The following is a 20,929-nucleotide window of genomic DNA, read 5'->3' as shown; positions in this document are numbered from 1 at the left end:
TCCAATCAGCTATTCTGTGCCTTTTTAGTCAATTTACATTTATTACCTCAACATAATACAGGCCATATATGACAAACCCTTAGCTAATATGATACTCAGTGGTGAAAAACTGAAAGCTTTTCCTCTAAGATCAGGAACAAGACAAGGATGCCCACTCTCACCCCTGTTATTCATCATAGTACTGGAAGACCTAGCAAGAGCAATCAGGTAAGATAAAAAAAAAATAAAAGAAATCCAAATTGGAATGAAGAAGTAAAATTGTCACTTTGTGCAGATGACATGATTCTTTACATAGAAAACCCTAAAGACTCAACCAAAAAACTATTAAAAACAATTAAAAAGTACAGTAACATTATAGGATACAAAGTAAATGTACAATAACCCAATGCATTACAATACAGTAATAATGAAATTTCAGAAAAATAAATGAAAAAAAATTCCTTTTGCAATTGCAACAAAAAGAATAAAATACCTAGGAATAAACTTAATAAAGGATATGAATGACCTTTATACTGCAAACCACAAAGCATTATTGAAAGAGATTGAAAAAGACACAATACAACAGAAAGATATTCCATGTTAATGGAATGAAAAAATCAACATAGTTCAAAGGTCCATATTACTGAAAGCAATATAAAGATTTAATGCAATCTCCTTGAAAATCCCTATGATATTTTTTAAAGAAATAGAACAAAAAAATATATCAGATTTATATAGAACCACAAAAGACGCAGAATAGCTAAAGCAATCCTGAGAGAAAAGAACAAAGCCAGAGTTATCATACTCTCTGACTTCAAATTATAATAATCAAACTATAATAATCAAAATAGCATGGTATTAAAGGGATAAGCAAAAGAAAAAAAAGAAAGACTCATGGACAGACAATAGTACTGTGATTTGCACTGCATGGGAGAACATATTTGCCAATGTTATTTCAGATAAGGGTTTAATCTTATAATACACATGTACATGGGCAAATAATTTTCAATCAAGGAGCCAAAAACAAACAATAAAGAAAAGAAAGCCTCTTCAATAAATGGTTCTGGGAAAATAAAAAAGCCACATGCAAAAGAATGAAACTAGACTACTGCTTCTCCTCATATACAAAAATTAACTCAAAATGGATCAAAGACCTAACTATAAAACCTGAAACAATAAATTGCATAGGAGAAAAGAGGTACTAAACTTATGGACCTTGGTCTTCGAGAAGATTTTATGAATTTGACTCTAAAGACAAGGGAAGTAAAGGCAAAAATAAATGAATGGGACTATATCAAACTAAAAAGCTTCTGTAACACAAAAGAAAGCACTAACAAAACAAAAAGGCAAACAACTGAATGGGAGGTGATACTTGCAAACAACAGCTCCAACAAGGGGTTAATAACCAAAATATATTAAAAAACTCATACATCCCAACATCAAACAAACAATCCAATTAAAAAAGTGGGCAGAGGACCTGAATAGACACTTCTCCTAAGAAGATATACAACTGGCTAACAGATATATGAAAAGATGCTCAACTCCTCTAGCTACTAGAGAAATGCAAATCAAAACTACAAGATACCACCTCACACCTGTTAGAATGAATATTACCAATAAGGCAAGTAATTACAAGTGTAGGAGACGTTGTGGAGGAAAGGGAACCCTCACACCCTTACATTCTGGTAAGAATGTAAACTGTTACAGCTACTATGGAAAACAGTATGGAAGCTCCTAAAAAAATTAAGAATAGAGTTACCATATGACCCAGAAAGCTCTCTTCTGGGTATCTACTTGAAAACATTTATTCACAAAGATATATGCATGCCTATGTTCATTGCAGTATTATTAACGGTGGTCAATACATGGAAAGAACTGAGTGTCCTTCACTAGATTATTGGATAAAGAAGATGTGGTACATATATACAATGGAATACTACTCAGCTGTGACATTTGCGACAATATGAATGGATCTTGAGAATATCATGCTAAGTGAAATAAGTCAGACAGAAAAAGTTAAAAAACATATAATTTCACTCATGTGATATATAAAACTGAAAGCAACAAAAACAAACAAACAAGAAAAACAAACAAAAACTCAGAGACAGAGACAACAGTATGGTGGTTACTAGAGGGAAGGGGGGTGGGAGTAGTAAAGCCTAAGGAGGGTCAAATATATGGTGATGGAAGATTTGACTTTGGGTGGTGGACACAATGCAATACATAGATGATGTATCACAGAACTGTACACCTGAAACCTATATAATCTTATTAACCAATGTCACCCCAATAAATTTAATTTTTTTAAAAAGGGTACCAGGAGAGAAGTATTTCATCTTATATAGCAGTGGTTCTCAACCTTTTTAATGCTGCGACCCTCTAATACAGTTCCTCATGTTGCAGTGACCCCCAACCATAAAATTATTTTCGTTGCTACTTCATAACTGTAATTTTGCTACTGTTATGAATCGTAATGTAAATATCTGTGTTTTCCAATGGTCTTAGGCGACCCTGCTAGCGGTTCTCAACCCACAGGTTTGCGACCCACAGGTTGAGAACCGCTGCTGTAGAGCCTAAGACCATCAGAAAACAGAGATATTTACATTATGATTCATTAACAGTAGCAAAATTACAGTTATGAAGTAGCAACAGAAATAATTTTATGGTTGGGGGTCACCACAACATGAGGAACTGTATTAAAGGGTCGCGGCATTAGGAAGGTTGAGAACCACTGTTAAATAGTATAAGACTTTCCTTCTGCGTGTGAACACACTTCTGCCTCCACCCATATCCAAGCCCCTGCCTCTGGCACTCCATCATTCTTCTGCCTTATCTGTTATTCTGTCTCATCCCATTCCTGGACTTGTACCTCTCTCCCCTCTCCTTCCAGGGGTGGGCAAACTTTTTGACTCGAGGGCCACAATGGGTTCTTAAACTGGACCGGAGGGCCGGAACAAAAGCATGGATGGAGTGTTTGTGTGAACTAATATAAATTCAAAGTAAAGGAGCAGAGGGGAGAGCAAGAGAACCGGATAGAACAGCCGGATCCAGCCCGCGGGCCGTAGTTTTCCCACGGCTGCCTTAGCTCCTCATCTATAGTCTGTCTTTCTCTCTTCTCACCCAGTACCAGTTCCTTCCTCCACATTATTATTTACTCCCCTCCAAACTCAATACAGGAAAAGTACTGTTCAGTTTCTGGACTCTTCCAAGTAAAAAAAAAAAAGGTCTCCTATAATGTAGCTCTTATTCTCAGTACATATGCATCTGGACATATATAAAACATTTGTTTAAGATGTAAATAATACATTTGTCATTCTTCTAAGACACATCTACAAAGTATTTTTAAAAGACAAAACACAAACGAGGAAAGGAGTATTTTCCTCATCTCCTAACTTTATATGACAGAAAGGAAAAAAAGAAAGCAAGAACTTTTGCCCTGACGGTTTTGGCTCAGTGGATGGAGCATCGGCCTGCGGACTCAAGGGTCCCAGGTTCGATTCCAGTCGAGGGCGTGTGCCTTGGTTGTGAGCACATCCCCAGTGGGGGGTGTGCAGGAGGCAGCTGATTGATGTTTCTCTCTCATCGATGTTTCTAGCTCTCTCTCCCTTTCCCTTCTTCTCTGTAAAAAATCAATAAAATATATATATTAAAAAAAGAAGTATTTTTTTTTAAAAAAGAAAGCAAGAGCTTTTAAGTCCGGCAGATCAGTATCAAGTCTACGACTTTCAAGCTGTGTTGTTGGCCAAATCAGCTTCCTTAATTCAAGTTTCTTAATTTTTAAAATAAGAATAATATCCTCTTCCTCATAGGTGGCTACAGAAAATGAAACAGAACAAACGAAGCTGCCATTAGCTGCTAAGATCCATTAAACCTTTTAATCCTTCCATCTTTTGTATGTTTTCTTTACACATAGAATGATTCAATGGGCCTGTTTCAAGTACTTAAACACATATTCATACAAGCATGCATGCATTCACAGCACTTTCTCCTCTAAACACCACAGTATCCTTTGTCCCTCAAATTAGGCCACTATTGCCAGAGAAATTGCCTGAGTCTCAGTCTAAATAAAAGTGGGAAGATATTTTAGCATGAGATAATAAATAGGAATCACTTGTTTGTCCCAAGCCCCCGTCCTCAGATAACAGACGTCTCTGTAACACCCTAGAACTTCCTTGTGTATTCATTTCCACTTGTGATACCAACCACGATATCACAACTGCCTGACGAACAGCTAACTTCACCACGCCTTTGGTTTCTTGTGGGTGAAAAGAGCAACTGTATCATATACATAGAGTGATATTCACTAAGTCTGTAGGTCAATTTGAGAGGCAGCTGCACAGTTCTTAAAGAATTGTCAAGCTGATGGACCCAAAACAACTTCTGATGTCACCTGCCTGACACCCTTTCTTAGATGCACTCTGGGCCCAAGAAAATTAATACACATCCTGACCAAGGAAGGGCTGTTTAAAGAGGCCTGGATCTCTGTCAAATTAGGCAATGAAGACCATACCCAGTAGGCTACACTTTTTTTAGTTTAAAGTAATAACCATCCTTTGATGCTTAACTGGTGATAGTTTCTTGTTTTCTTTTGAAATACATAAAACATAAATGAAAAAACACAGAGAATACTATAATCCTCCCCAGAGTATGTACCTGAGTCAAATCTTAAATTCCTATATTTGATTCAGATCTTTTTCCCCATTATGAATATGGTTGAAGCCCCATGTTTACTTCTCTGAGACCTTATTCCCTTCTCCTTTCCTCCTCAAAGAAAAACAATATCCTGAATTAGAGAATTATTCTTTCCACACATGCTTTCTTACATTTACCACTATAAACAATATACAGCACTGTCCATTGGCTTGCTTGTTCTATAATTTGAAATAATATAGAAATGCACTATCATTCTGTAACTCATTTTTACGTTTAAGATATACCCATGTTGCTTTGTACAGTTCTAGCTCCTTCACTTTATCTACTTTATAGTGTCTGACTATGTCATAATTTGACCCACATCCTCCAATTGATAGAGACATTTAGGTTTTATTTGGCTTCATTCTATCAAAGAAAGGGAAATGGGACAAATATTAGTCCTAAGATCTAATGTCTTAATAGTAAGGGAGAAATTAAGAGTTGTCCCATACTCTGGAATAGAGAACTCTCTATGAATACCCTAAACAGACATTGTTCCTCATATAATGTATCTGCTCATACTACACACAGGGACATTCCTACAACAAATCTCAATTTTAACTTCTTCCCGAGTGGAACTCAGCTCCTTTGACCCTTTCTATTTTAACTTAGAACTAACTCTGAAATAATCACAGATATCAAAAATCACTAAATTACTCAATTTTTATTTGTTTTTCACACGCTCTATTTGTTTAATTATTCTCTCCAGTACCTTGTCCCCTACTGTTGGGCTTCAACAATTTCACACACAGGCACACAAGAATCATAAGATACCTTCACTTGTATGACCATCTTCAACCAGTATCATCCTCCCCTGTGAGCCTATACATGATATTCTAACTACCCTTTAAGAAATATTGCTGTACAGTAAGGTTAAGGAGAGGTGGGGGAAATAAGAGATCAACTGAAGGACTTATATGCATGTATATAAGAGTAACCAACGGATGCAAAACATTGGGGGGTGAGGCATGTATGGGAGTGGGGTGGGGGGCAATGGTAAGATATGTACACATATAATACCTTAATAAAAAAAATTAAAAAAAAAGAAATATTGCTGTATTTATATGCTTATCAAATAAATACATTCACTTACTTTAAATGACCACTTTTATCATTAAGAGTGATTTTATAAAATACTACCAACATACTTTGAATATAGTATCTAAATATCACTTTATACTCTTATAACTGCCTTAAAACTTTATTAGAATTTTCCAAAATTACTAATAATATTTTCAGTGAACTCCAACAGGTTTTATCTCAGCCTTCTTACTGGCTTTACCAAATATTTGACTAAAATGAAATAAAGAAAAGTGTAGGAAACTAGAACTACTTCATTTGCAGTTAAAAGTATCCCTTTTAAGGTATCATCACTTCTGATGTGCACTAGAGCTGCACTATGATCAATGATAAAAGCCTGTCTGGCAATTTTCATATACATCTACATTAATAAAAGAGAAACATGCAAATTAACCATCACTCCGCTATGCCAAGCCATGCCCACAAGCCAATCAGGAGCGAGTATGCAAATTAACCCAACCAAGATGGCAACCAGCCACAGAGCTGGAGCAAGCAGGAGGCTTGGGTTGTCCTGGCAATGGAGGAAGCCAAGCTTCCCGCCAGCCCTGGCCTCTGCTCAAGGCTACAAAGTTTCAATTATAGAAGATAAATAAATCCCAACAAAAATGGCGGCAGCTACGGAGCTGGAGAGAGCAGGAGGCTTGGGTTGTCCCTGGCGATGGAGGAAGCCAAGCTTCCTGGCCAGCCCTGGCCTCCGCTCAAGGCTACAAAGTTTCAATTATAGAAGATAAATAAATCCCAACAAAAATGGCGGCAGCTACGGAGCTGGAGAGAGCAGGAGGCTTGGGTTGCCCCCGGCGATGGAGGAAGCCAAACTTCCTGGCCTGCCCTGGCCTTTGCTCAAGGCTACAAAGTTCAATTATAGAAGATAAATAAATCCTAGATATTTGCTTCCAGCTGGCCCTGGCCTCCACTCAAGGAGGCACTGAAAAAAAAAAGAAAAAGAAAAAGAAAAAAAGGAGGGGCTGGGACCTTGGGTCACCAGGGGGTGATCAGGCCAGGATGTGATGGCAGGGGCTGTTGGGGGTAAGCAGACCAGCCGGGGGCCAGTTGGGGGTGAGCAGGCCGTCAGTGGGGGTCAGTTGGAGGTGATCAGGACAGCAGAGGGGGCAGTTTTGGGTGAACAGGCCAGCAGGGGGGCTGTTGGGGGTGAGCAGGCCAGTGGGGAGAGAAGGTGGGAGCGAGCAGGCCAGTAGTGGGGGCAGTTGGGGAGAGCAGGCCAGCAGGGGGAGCAGTTGGGGGGGTGATCAGGCTGGCGGGGGGGCACTTGGGGGTGAGCAGGCCGGTGGTGGGGGCAGTTGGGGGTGAGCAGGCTGGCAGGCAGAGTGGTTAGGGGCAATCAGGCAGGCAGGCAGGCAGGCGGCTGAAGCCAGCAGTCCCAGATTGTGAGAGGGATGTCCAACTGCCGGTTTAGGCCCGATCCCTGTAAACCAGCAGTAGGACATCCTTCAAGGGGTCCCAGATTGGAGAGGGTGCAGGCCAGGCTGAGGAACACACCCCCCCCCATGCACGAATTTCATGTACCGGGCCTCTAGTATATATATATTAAGCCTAACCAGGAGATATGTTTTTTATTAATTTTAGAGAGAGGAAGGGAGAAGGAGAGAAAGAGAAAAACATCAATGTGAGAGACAAACACTGATCGGTTGCCTTCCTTATGCGCCCCAATCAGGGATTGAACCCACAACCTTTCTTTTGGTGTATGGGATGACAGTCCAACCAACTAAGCCACCCATCCAGGGCAATTTTCTTTTCTTTCTTTTTATTTTTTGTTAATCCTCACCTGAGGATATGTTTGCATTGTTTTTCAGAGAGTGAAAGAAGGGAGGGAGGGAGAGAGAAAGAGAAACATCAATGTGAGATAGACGACACATCAACTGATTGCTTCCCACAGGCTTCCCGACCATGAGCAGGGGGCAAACCTGCAACCCAGGTACTTGCGCTTGACTAGGATCCTACCCTCGACCCTTTGATTCAAGATCCGACGTTTTAACCATTGAGCTACACTATCCAGGGCACTGGCCAGGGCAATTTATATATGTATATATAAAAATACATATATATATATACACACACACACACACACACACACACACACACACACACACACACTTACCTGCATAGGTTTCAATTTTCCTTTTATCTCCATCCCTGGAATTTGCACATACCATGTTGCTGCTAAATTTCGCTGTATAGACAAAAGCATGTTGACTGGTTTTAAAATTTCAATGTCATATTGTGGCAAGCCAGCCTTCAAGATAGTTCTGAAAGATAAACAAGAATCTATTTTATATTTTTGAAATTTATATATTAAAATGAAGACTATCATATTTTTTAAGTTTCCACACAGCATTTTCCTAAATAATAAGGGCTGCTATCAGAATTCTTTTAGAGCATACTTCTTTACACAGATCAGCCAAATCAAAGTAAATCAAGTTTACATGCAGAATTCTCTAAAACAAAGCCTATGCTGATTTCAAAGACACAAATTTCACGAAGTATGATTATTGCACTACTGACTATCTTCACAAGAACTATTTAATAATGGCAAACAGTGCAATCTCTTAAAAATAAATGTTACATCCTCCTCAAACATGGAGGACAAAGAAAATGGTAGTCTACTTAGCCCTTAGTTTTGGTACTTCCCCAAATTGTTGGTACTTTTCCAAATTAAAGGGAAAAACTCATCAAACCCAGAAGTTAAGCAAACATATGATAACAGTAATTTCTAGCTTGTCTACCAACAACCATTTGCACAACCAAGTAAAAAGTACTCTTATCATTTAACAAAGCCAACCCTTTCCAATTTATATTCAATAATCCTTTATAAACCTCAGAGAGACTTCCCAAATGTGATATGGTTTAGAAATAAGAAATAAATCTTAAATTTTATTACATTTTAAGCAGCTTTCTCCCATCTACAGAAAAAAGCTATAAACAAATATATATAAACCTAAATTATTATTGGGTAAACTGTAATTTGTAACAGGAAATGTTTATAGAATAAAAAAAAAATCACATCATAAATTTAGTAAAACAAAATGCAGATACTGTACTATAATGTACATAGTCTGCTACTAACCACTGATCAAATACCAATAGTCAAGGTTTCATAATTAGAAAAAATAAGGAGAACCACAAATCACTAGAGTATTTTACCCCTGGAAGGAGTCTATGAAATTCTATTTAAACTAAGTAACATACAATTTGATTCTATATTTATACCTGGAGAGCTTCAACTGAGTGAGTTGGATGTTCATTTTGTCAATGACTGGGGGAAGAGAATAATGTTCCATAGTAACTAAGCTAAATTTGTTTTCCACTCTGATTAAACCCAGATCAGCTATCACAGCATTAGGTGATACTGAAGACTGAGGGATGATAATAACTGGTGCTTTCAAATTGATATCCATCAAAAGGCGGAAACTCTTCTGAGCCAAGTCTTTCATGCTGGAAGCAGCTCTTTCTGCAGCCTGTACTGTGGCTGCGCTCAAAGCTTCTTTGGCAGTTTGGAAATTATTGAGGAAGTTCTGTTGGAAGACAGCGATATTTAGAGTTCCCCCAAAACAACATTTATTTAAAAAGGAAAAACTTTAGAAATTTATTTACTTTAAAAAATTAAATAAAAGGTAATATAAGAGATGTTATTTATTATTGTGTTCATGGAGAGAGTAAAAAAAAATTAAATAAAAGGTAATATAATAGATGTTATTTATCATTGTGTTTATGGAGAGAGTAAGATCTAGGAAGATACACTCCTAAATATTAATAATAATTACTTCTAGGAAGAGTCCTTTAACTTTCATTTTATATATTTCAGAATTATTTGGTTCTTATGACAAATTTTGGTAATAATTTTTTATTGAATTTATTGGGATGACATTGTTTTACAAAGTCAGACAGGTTTCAAGTAACAATTTTTTTTAATCTCCTTTTTATCCATGAATGTTAGACATTTTAAATTCAAATTTAAATAAAGAATGGAGGCGAGCACTTTACTTTTCCCAAATTAAGTTCAAATCTATTTTCTAAGACACAGGAATAAAGTTATTCTTAGAAACTATGGTTTTATCGGCTTATTTCTGAAGATTTTTAAAAAGTACTAGTATACTCAGGCAGAAGATGCTTAAATGTCCACAACCTTGCTATCATTAATAAGAATCAAAACTTCTTTATTTAGAGTAAGATGGATTTTACCTCAATTTTAACTAAAAACAAAGATTTTTCCCAATAAAGAAAAGATCATTCTTAGAAATAATATTCCTGACGCTCATCCATTAATAATACAAAGCAACCTAAACTTCCCTCATGCCAAATAAATTACTTCCCTGAAAAGTAAAACATGGCCCTCTCCTTCTCCCCTTCTCCCTTTTTCTCCCCCTAAGAAAAAAATAATAACAAAATAAAATATGATAGGTTTAAGTAGAAATCTATGACTTGTAAGCTTTGAATTTTAGCCCTGCTAAGAGGCATAGATAGATTTAGCCCACATGGGCTAACTTACATGGAAATAAATAACTTTTAAAAAAGAATTTTATGGCCTTATTTATGGCAATTATAATCAAAAGCTGTAAGTTCCAATATTAGTCCTTCAAATGCCGACTGATTTCCTTAAAAAATTCTTTTACCTCAATACCTTTAAGAATATTTCATAAAACAAATAACACTGAAAAGCCCTAAATTTTTTAAAGTACATTTAAAATATATAACTATGACAATGTTAAAGCATAATAGTTTACATGTTCAAAACAATAACAAAAATTCATTTGGTTATCCTCATGTAGATGATTTCCTTAACTATAATGTTCTGTTCAGCATTTGGGTATTTACACACAACCCTTTTAGTAAAAATTTTGACTATCTAGGTTCAGATACATAGGCAAAGAAATTTGGGCTTCAGTGAGAGATAAATATATTTAAAAATAAACTTACCAGAAGAGACATGAAGAATTTATGAACATAAACAATTTGAATACAGCCCACTTTGAGACTAAGTTTGCCATCTACTTTAGACATATCGGCATAGGCCTTTCCTTCTGTGGCATCTGGATAAAGAGTCATTTGGAACCTAAAGACTTCATCTCCCAAAATAGAGACAGCCTAAAAGTATTAAATTAACTGGTTACTACATCAAAATATCTGTATTATAAGTAAGTTACCTCATTACAGAATCTGTGATATGTAAAGAATCACCATCAAAATAAACTTTCAACAAATTATTAATTAAAAACATATTTGACAATAATTTTTCCTATATCTATAAAAATTATTTTATCAATGTAGAGATCAAGCACTTAACTGGTCAGAAAAAAACTTTTACGAATCACTTAGCCCACACACACTGTGAAAGCAGGCTATGACTACATTCATGACCAGTCCCTAACAAGTACCTAACACATGACAGATGCTAAGTATATACAGAACAAATGGATAAAGGCATCTCAAAACCAAAGGTAACAATAAATTTCAATATAGAAACTCTTTTTTAATTACCTTTTTGTGAATGGACATCAAATCTACATTGGTAACAATGATATCCTGAAGTCTGGCAAACATGTCACTTTGCTTTGGCTTCACAGAAATGGAGGCATCCATTCCTATAGGAAACATTATATTTACAAACTTTTCTCCTAATCCAAGTGAACCAACTAGGTGGTACTTAAGTTCAATAATATACTACAAAGATAAAGAATTAATAAAAATTACTTACTGTTAGACATACTAAAAGTATCAACTTCTATGTATGAGATACCAAGGAAGATTATATCTTTAAGTGCTACAGTTAAGTCATAAATAAAAGTGGAAATGTAAAAAAAAAAAATTTTCAAGGAAAATTAATTACAGGTCTCCAAACACAAAATATTCTGTGCGTTGGCAAGATCACAAGTGGTCATTTAGAAAGACACATAGTTTGTTACATAGCCATTTCATAAACATTACATTATAAAAACTAAAACTCTAATAACTAAGCATAAATAAGTATAATTTGATGAATAAGTCCTATTCTTTCTATAATAAACCGTATCTAAAAGGCAATCTTGTAAGATTTCTCTCCAAAAGAATTTTTGTCATTCTCATAATTTCTAAAGGCATAATGATTTCTGAAACAGCTCCTCTGTACAGAAAGAATGCCTGAAGCTAAGATCGAGTAATCAACCAAACCATAAACCATACCAACCATAAAACAGATAATAAAATATTTGTTTAACGAAACAGATTTTTAACCTTTTTTAACTGCTAAGGTTGTACCAGGCACTTTTCTAAATATATGTAAGTGTGTAAACTTAATCCTCACAACTATTACATGAATAATTATCTCCATTTTATAGAAATTGGTACTTGGGCATAGAAAGGTTAATTAATTTGCTCAAGGTCAGCCAGTAAGTGTTAGAGCCAAAACTGAACCTTGGCAAGTTGGCTCCAGACCCACGGAATAATCTGAACTCATCCTTATATCAAGCTGATGGTGGGTAAAGTTTACAAAATTTCTTTTAAAAATGTCTACTCTTGATGCTATGTTAGCACAAAATACAACAATAAGGATAATGACATTTTGTTTGCCCAGTGAGATATTATAATACATATTCACAGTTTAAAGTTATATTATTCTGAAAATGCAAACAGAACATAGGAGGTTAAGCCTTAGACTTATCCTGAGAGTTTTAAAATATATGGGAATGTGTCATGTCAGCCATGAATCATAACAAATTTACTTCTAATATTTCCAAGTACAACTCTGAAAAGTTTGCATGAGTCTTCAATGCAAGTAAGCCAAAAGATGACTCATGAGAAATATACCATGCACACACTCATTCTTCCTTGAGGTCTACGTAAGAAAACAGAAATACATACACCAAGGAATCATTACTTACCATGTATTCTAATATCTGCAATGCTACACTTCTGATCACAGACCAAGACATTAAATGAATTTAATTCAGCCATGACCTTTAAGTCACACACATCATCTTGAGAAGTGTTACCGGACACTGAAAAGTAATAGAAACCTTATCAGCAAAGTGCAAAGTTGATATAATAAGATGCAAAATATTCTCAAATTCACTAAAATAAAAGTACATTATGAACTATGAAGAACCAAAAAGGCTTCATTAAGATGATATAAAATTAATATGGATATTGAATAAATTTTAAAATGTCCATGAGACAAAAGCTAGCATATTCCCCTCCAAATTAAGAATAAAGACAGCCTTTAATAGTGCCTTAAAAGTACAATTTGATAAATGGAAACTTTACTATAATTTTTTTTTCTGGGAAAAAAATCCTCTATGTTAAAATTCTAGAATGCTACGGAAGCTAATTGATTTTGAATTCCTTTTAATGTTATATGTTAGATGAAAGAAGAATATTTCATGAAAAACTAAAATAGTAATAAATAGTTGATAAAATACATTTGATTAACTCTGATACATACATGTTATGAACTATAGAATCAATTTTTCTAGATTGTATCCTGTTTCTCCATGAAAAATCCTAAAATGAATTCTATGAAAAATGAACACAAAGGGCTGAAGTTTAGAAAAATACCAAAAACAGTTTTATAATGTGTGTGTTTGTATGTGTATAAGAATCACAATCAAATGGATTCCCTTAACCAACTTGAGTTCAGGTCCTGATTAAGGAATTCAGGATATATTTTCCTAGAGCTCCATCTTGCTTGAGGGAAACAGACTTTTTCCTATAACAGGTAAAAGCATGGGGACAGCGGTCCTTAACCACCAAGATGATAATGGTTTTCTTCCCTTAAGATTTAAAGTAGCATAATCAAACCTTAAAAATCAAATATACAGCATAACGGGAAGACTATTTTTTAATTAAATTTTTATAGTTTATTGTGAACTTAAACATTGCTTTTTCATTTATTCAACAGTGTATATATCTATCTTATATAAGTATTTCCACAAATGTTAATGTAACAAGTACATTACAACAAAAGTAAAACTTTTAGTTTATAGCAAAATTATTGCTCTGTTCCCTAGTTAAAAAAAAAATCTGATCCTTGCCAAAACCGGTTTGGCTCAGTGGATAGAGCGTCAGCCTGCGGACTGAAAGGTCCCGGGTTCAATTCCGGTCAAGGGCATGTAACTTGGTTGCGGGCACATCCCCAGTAGGAGGTATGCAAGAGGCAGCTGATGGATGTTTCTCTCTCATCGATGTTTCTGACTATCTATCCTTCTTCCTTCCTCTCTGTAAAAAAAATCAATAAAATATATTTAAAAAAAAAAATCTGATCCTTTACACTTGAAAGATGCCAGTAAGATTAATAAAACTCAAACTGGTAATGGTCTGAAATTACATTGCTAGATGTTAGATATCCATATCACATGATATGGAAGAAAATTAATTAAAATGATATTTGCTTAAAAATAGGCACTTGTTCACTCAGGATATAAATATTTAATATTTAATAGCATAAATCATATGGTTGAGGAACATGTACCCATATTAGTATGTGATTTAAGTACAGTTTGAAGAGAAACCAAAGTGGGTCTGTATCTTCCATGAGATTCTTCCTTTTGTATCTTAGAAAAGCACCTAAAATTGTTGAGCACCAGGTAGGTTTACTTGATGGACTGAAATGGACTTTTGTTACTACGCATGATTGTATTTTTATTTTAATTTCTTCCTTTTTCATTTTCATTAGTGTGAACACTGCAGACATCAATGCAAACATACTGGTATATACAGGATAAAATTCGCTTTCTTTTGAAACTAACCTAATCTGTCACAGCAACTGTAATAGTAAGGTGCTAAATATTTATCTTAGCTTGAAAATACAAGTTATTATATGATTATTAAAGTTCAGAAAGAAAGTATTAGACCATGAGTCAAAAGTTAATACCAGATTTGACAATGAGACTTCTGGACTCCCCCACAAGTGGCTTCAGTTCAGATTCCTTCTCAGAAGGTTCAGAGGATGGAACAGCAGATGATAAAAAACCCATGAGGGATAATAAAGCTTCCAAATGAAGTACTAAGTCTAAGGATGAAAATGAAACCTAAGATAATAAACAATTAGAGAGGCAGATGTCAGATATGGTAACATTTTTATGTTAGACTTCCACTTCCACATACACAAGTAGCACAAAATCATTCCATTAAGGGCTTTAAAAAAAAAAAAAAAAAAAAAGAACTCACTATTATAAATTCAACCTTCAAAATTCTAACCTCCACAGAACTTGATGGTTTTCAGTAAAGGTATAGGAAGTATTATCAGGCCATACTTCAGTCAGTCACATTACATATGGGTTCTGAGACAAACCAACACTACATGGACTGTAAACAATGTCTATACTGAGCCATGCCATTAGCCTTGTCCTTACATTTATTTTAATCCTAAAACCAATACCTAATTTAAATGTTTCACACTTCCATCAATACTATGCCAAAAAATGTGTTATTTGTGTACTCAACAAGTAATGATTAATTCCTATCTGGGAAACAATCTTGTAGAAAATCAAATCAACTCTCTTTAAACATTTTATTTAAACTCTATATGCATTTCTCTTATCTATAAGACTAGAGCTATTATTATTGCCACCCTTATTTTCATTTTAGAATTTACAATCTCACAAGTAAAGATGGCTATGAAGCTAGATTTACTCATTAATATAACCCCACCTGATAGTGAATTTAAAAGGATTTACCTTCAGTCTCTGTTTGGTATTGTCATGAATGGTTTTAAATTCTGGTCCATCACTGTCTGCCTACAAATAGTGGAAGATTAAATCACTGAGTTGCAAACACTAAAATTTATATATATTATTTACTTTTCAAAATATTGTATGCTATGAAAATACTATAAACATATTTCTTAAAGGCACAGAAGAGCATGCCAAAAAAAAAAATGACCACATAAGCATTTCTCAAATTCTGCAGAAGCAAAAACTCAAATGCCACAGGTAGGGGAAAATACTAGTATATCCAGATTTCAACAGACCTTGCTTTGAATGAAAATGGAACTTTATATGCTCTCACTTATTCCAAAACATAGGGTTAACTCCGAAGATTATTGAGATTTCCAGAACTGTCAGATAGTAGATTGTATAATCTACTATAATCAACCAGTTTTAGAATTTAAAAAATTTGAGAAAATTGAAATATTAAATATGGGAGGATTACATATGTTCACATATTTAAAAATCCTAGAAATGAAACTAGATACCTTTGTCAATAACATTTTCAGAAGGGGTTCATCAGTTATATTAGAAGAGTTAATAATGTGAAGAGGTTCTCCTTTAGAGTCTAAAAGAGAAAAGGAAGGGGGTAAATCCATTAAGTCTTTTCAATATTTCAAACATATGTTAAAACAGAAAAGCCAGTTACACAAATATATGTTTGCAAAGCTCACAGAGCTATACATTAAAATGATGAATTTTACTGTATATAAATGATACATCAATAAGACTGGATTAAAAAAAAAAAAAGTCCATAAAAACAAAAAAACAGCACCAGCCAATTAAAATGCTGTAACATTTGGTACTACTGGTATTACTCTGAACAAATCAGACTATATTAAAGAATAAAGCTAAAAAATACATAAATTAGGGGTTATTCTCAATATAAATTTGCTTTACTTCAAGTTATCCCAGAGAATTCCTATAAACTTTAAACACCCATAGCAACTCTAAAAGTTGGCTTGATCCACTTTAGAAAGTGAATTTGAAAGGTCCAGGTTATCACTAAACAATTAAGAGTATTTTTTTATTTTAATATTTTATTTATACCCAAAACAAAATTTATGATTTTTTAACATCCTGGATTTAAAGAAGCTAAGTTATCCATAATATTTTAATATTTCCTTCTTCATTTATCTCATTTCAAATCAGATTACCATGTTTGACATTTTCTCAGAAACTAATAATGTATATATCCTTTTATTTTTCACAGTCACATTAAATATGGGTTCTAAGACAGACTATCAACACTAAATGGACTGTGAGCAATGTCTATACTGAGCTATGCTGTTAGTCTTGTCCTTAAATTTATTCTAATCCTAAAGCCAATATATAATTCAAATGTTTCACGTTTCTATCAATACTATGTCTAATAACCATAGTGAACAAAATTCTCACACCTTAGAAAGTGAGGCTACATAGTGATGTTAAGTTTTTCTTCTATATATTTCTGTATTATTTAATTTTTATTTTTACATATATACAGGAGTGCGCATAAGTAGGTTTACAGTTGTGAATATGCAAAACATAGTGTTATTTAATAAGCCTATTATAATAATCATAACCGGCATATCTTTTTCCATATGGAAAACTGAAAACCTACTTTTGCCCACACCGAATGTTAATTTCATTAAAAACAAATTAAAAACACTGATATAATTTTAAAATAAAGAAACAAATAGCAAGTTTATTTCCTAGTAAATTAACTTACCTTTTCAAAAAGGGTCCCTGAGCTCTACCTGGGTATTGTACTTGGTTCCTGATTTCCTAATATATCATATCAGTTCTCACAGCATAATTATAATGACCTCCTGCCTTTTACAAGTACTGAAATGTTTACAAGTACAGACACTGAAGACAAATTTCATTTTTGTTTTAGATATATTCTACTTCATGCTAAATGTAGAATCTAGATATAGTCTTATTTATGATAACTACACTGACAATTTATTTTTAAATATCACATTCCTTTGTATCAATGTAATAAATTTAAATGAAGTAAACAGTTACAGTGACACTAATAAATGTGCTTAATGTTGATAAAAAGGTAGGGACCATCTGGCTATCTTACTAATAAAACCCTAGGTGATCCTCACACTGTCACACCGTGAAGCCCTCACACCATCACAAAATGGCTGCATGCAAAGTTGGGGCCCGGCGGGCGCTCCATGCAGCTTCCACTGGGGTTCCTGCGGCCCCATGCCCGCCGTGAAGGCGCGACCCCCGGCTCCAGCCTACCTCTTTGGGGCAATCCATCAAGGAGCCCCAGATGGGTGGCGTGGCATGAATTGGATGGGTGGGCGGGGCATGAATTTCGTGCACCGGGCCTCTAGTTCCTTCCTAGTTCCATGGATAATTTACACAGACTATACTTCACACTTACCAGTAAACTCAAAGCATCGCATACTAATTTTTTTTAGATAAGCTTTAGCAGTTAGGTCATAGGTTTTAACTCTAGCTTCCACTCCAAGCTGGAGGACATTTAGTTCATGCAAAGGCCTTCCTTTCTTTTCTGCTTTTTTCATCAAAGTAACCACAACCTAGAAAAAAGTACCAGTATTACCACAAACTATTTCATTAGTATACAAGGAAAATAAGTCAACAATAACCATCCATAGTGATATAACCCAAAAATTCACACCATGTAAAGATGTTTATTTCTACTTATGCCTGGAAATTGCCTGGGCTATTTACTTTGGAAGGCACATTTACTTGTTCAGACTTTTAAAGCACTGCCACTAAATTCTAGTCGTTTGCAAGGTAAAGTAAAAAAAAAAAAAAAAAGTATTTCTCCCTAATTCCCAGAAGTCCTAGTCTTGATGAATGGCCTTTCATCCAAAAGTCCGTGAGATAAATGGTCAATTTTTATACTAAACCTAAGGCAAAGTTTTTCCATCTTGACACCACTGACACTTTAGGCTAGATAATTCTTTACAGTGAGGAGCAGTCCTGTGCATTGTAGGATGTTTAGTGGCCTCTGTTCACTGGTTACCAGTAGCTCCACCTACCCAGATAGTGACAACCAAACATGTTTTCAGACAATGCCAAGTATTGGCCTAAGAGAGACAGTGCAAACTGCTTCCCTTATCCCAATCACTGACCTAAGGAAAGGAGATTGTAATAGTATGTATTACAAATGATATTAAAAAGGACTTACAAATTTTCTATGTATATGTTAATAAACCCATTTGCAAATAGAGTGATTCATCTATCAATGTTTCAATTATCAAAGCTTAAAAATCTTTAAATATTAACCAGAAAAACAGCAAGGTTTAACATGAAGGAAGTTAGTTTCAAAACATATATTTCAGATCAAAAAAGTAGAACTCATTTGTTTAAATGTTTATTATTGTTAACTCAGAGAAAGAACACAACCTCTATACAACTATTTAATGATGAAGGGATTTTGGAGGAAGTACTTGCAAGTCCCTATATCCACTATGCTTTCTCACATATTCACAACTTTATGCCCTGTCCTAGCCCCTTTATTGATCCTCTTTCCTCAGACTGTATCTTACTCTTTTTTTTAAATTCAGCTCAAATGTCACTCCTTTCAGGAAATATTCCCTGATGCTCCCAGACTGCTTAGATGCCCTCTCCCTACCATCACTGCCTTAAGCTCCACTAGGCATATTTTTAATGGGAAAACTAGCAAAATTTTGTTTGTTTTCTTGTTTGAATTCAGAGTCTATGCCTTTTACCTCTGTATCCTTGGCACTAAGCACATGCAATGAATATTTCTTAAATGTGTGAATACAGAAGAGAAAAATACATTTAATCTTCTCTCAAGAATCTGCAGATGGAAAGCAGATAGTGGTAATGCAACATTTTAAAAATATAGACCTACTGTGTTCTATTCTATTAAGGATTTCTAAAATCTGCATGGGATTTTCCGATCATCTTTTCCCTTTCCTGTCTTTCCTATATGAAATCCAAAGCAAGCCACCTCCTAATTATCCTAAAATTATCTGAAAAGCACATTATAGGGCATGCTACCATTTTCTCTATGAAATATTATATCCCTCAAATATAATTCATTTTTAACAAACTCTCAAATTTTAAAACATTACTACTACATACAAATTATAAATAGCCTATATAAGATTTTCTCATTTATGTCAATAACTACAAGTTTATTTTAGTAGAGGTAATTGTAAATATCATTTATTCACCTTACTTTATAAAAACAGATAAAAATTACATACCTCTTTGATTTCAAAATTCAGCAGCACATTAATGATGTCTACAGAGCTAATTTCTTCTACTCCAGCTGTTAAAGTATCTTGTGAAATACGTACATCTTGTTGTGATACAGAGATTTCAAGTGGCCCTTTAATTTCCCCTAAAGGTATTTAAAAGAAATATATTCACTTTTAAATTCTCTTTTTCCACAAATACTCACTGAGGACTTATACAAGTACACTAAACCTAGTGCAGGCACTGAAAATCCATAAATTAATAATACACAGCTCCAGCCCTTAGAAAGCCTATGGGTTAGTAGAAGAGATGCATACTTTAACATACAAACAAAATAAGCAGGCTACACCTAGTCATATTAAATAAACGAATATTAATATAAAATGCACAGAAAGCACAAAACTAGGCATGACACTCTTATGGGAGGTCAAGAAAAGTTTAATAGGAGTGTTATCATTCAAGTGAACATCTTCACACAAAAGTGACATTCCGGGAATAAGAAGAGAGGTTGTGGAAAACCATAGAGAGATAACATCCCAATAGATTTTTCAAACAGAATGTGGTTTTATATGATTAAATCATGAGGAGCATAACAAGAAAAAAAGAGGGAATAATTAGAGCCTCTTATCCATGCCAAGAAGCAAAGTAAAGCTATACAAATAAAATGTCCGGAAATTTGTACACCTTGAGATGCAATAAAATTGCTCTCTAAACTGTAATACACAAAACTAATAACAGCTATCACTTGCTAAGTGCTTACCTCTGTGCTAGACACTGTACTAAGGGCTATCCATGGATAATCTCATTCAATTCTTACAACAACCCTATGAGATAAAAACTTTATTGCTCTCATTTCACAGGTGACCAAATTGAGGTTCCAATAGATTCAGTACCTTGCCCAGTATAAATTATACAAGATATTAGCAGAGAAACAGATTCACAGGTAAGTGGGACAGAATAGAGCGCCCAGTTATAAAACCACATGTGTATAGACAAATAATTTTTTACAAAGGAGTCAGAAACACACAATGAAGTAAAGATAGTCTCTTCAATAAATGGTGCTGGGAAAATTGAAAAGACACATGAAAAAGAATGAAACTGGATTACAGTTTGTCCCCGTGTGCAAAAATTAATTCAAAATGGATCAAATACCTAAATATAAGACCAGAAATAATAAGTTACACAGAAAAAAATATAGGTACCAAACTTATGGAACTTGACCCCAAAGGCAAGGGAAGTAAAGGCAAAAATGAATGAATAGGACTATATCAAACTAAATAGCTTCT

At 34.6% G+C, this 20,929-nt stretch overlaps 1 protein-coding gene across 4 annotated transcripts in view; it reads right to left on the bottom strand.

The window, feature by feature from the left end:
• Positions 1-20,929, bottom strand: part of VPS13C (vacuolar protein sorting 13 homolog C) — a 202,931-nt gene that overhangs the window by 76,758 nt on the left and 105,244 nt on the right. For all 4 annotated transcript variants that reach the window (XM_080660478.1, XM_080660479.1, XM_080660480.1 and 1 more), the window contains 10 exons: positions 19,652-19,788; positions 17,830-17,986; positions 15,935-16,014; positions 15,417-15,476; positions 14,612-14,768; positions 12,624-12,740; positions 11,245-11,348; positions 10,684-10,851; positions 8,977-9,281; positions 7,868-8,015 (listed from right to left, as the gene is read on the bottom strand). In XM_080660478.1, the coding sequence (XP_080516604.1) occupies positions 7,868-8,015; positions 8,977-9,281; positions 10,684-10,851; positions 11,245-11,348; positions 12,624-12,740; positions 14,612-14,768; positions 15,417-15,476; positions 15,935-16,014; positions 17,830-17,986; positions 19,652-19,788 (1,433 nt within the window). The remainder of the gene's footprint in view (positions 1-7,867; positions 8,016-8,976; positions 9,282-10,683; positions 10,852-11,244; positions 11,349-12,623; positions 12,741-14,611; positions 14,769-15,416; positions 15,477-15,934; positions 16,015-17,829; positions 17,987-19,651; positions 19,789-20,929) is intronic.

The sequence above is a fragment of the Plecotus auritus genome, assembly GCF_963455305.1.
Source record: "Plecotus auritus genome assembly, chromosome: 1".
Lineage (NCBI taxonomy): Eukaryota > Metazoa > Chordata > Mammalia > Chiroptera > Vespertilionidae > Plecotus > Plecotus auritus.
The sequence above is the reverse complement of the archived record's forward strand: the minus strand, read 5'-3'. Positions and strand labels throughout refer to the sequence as shown.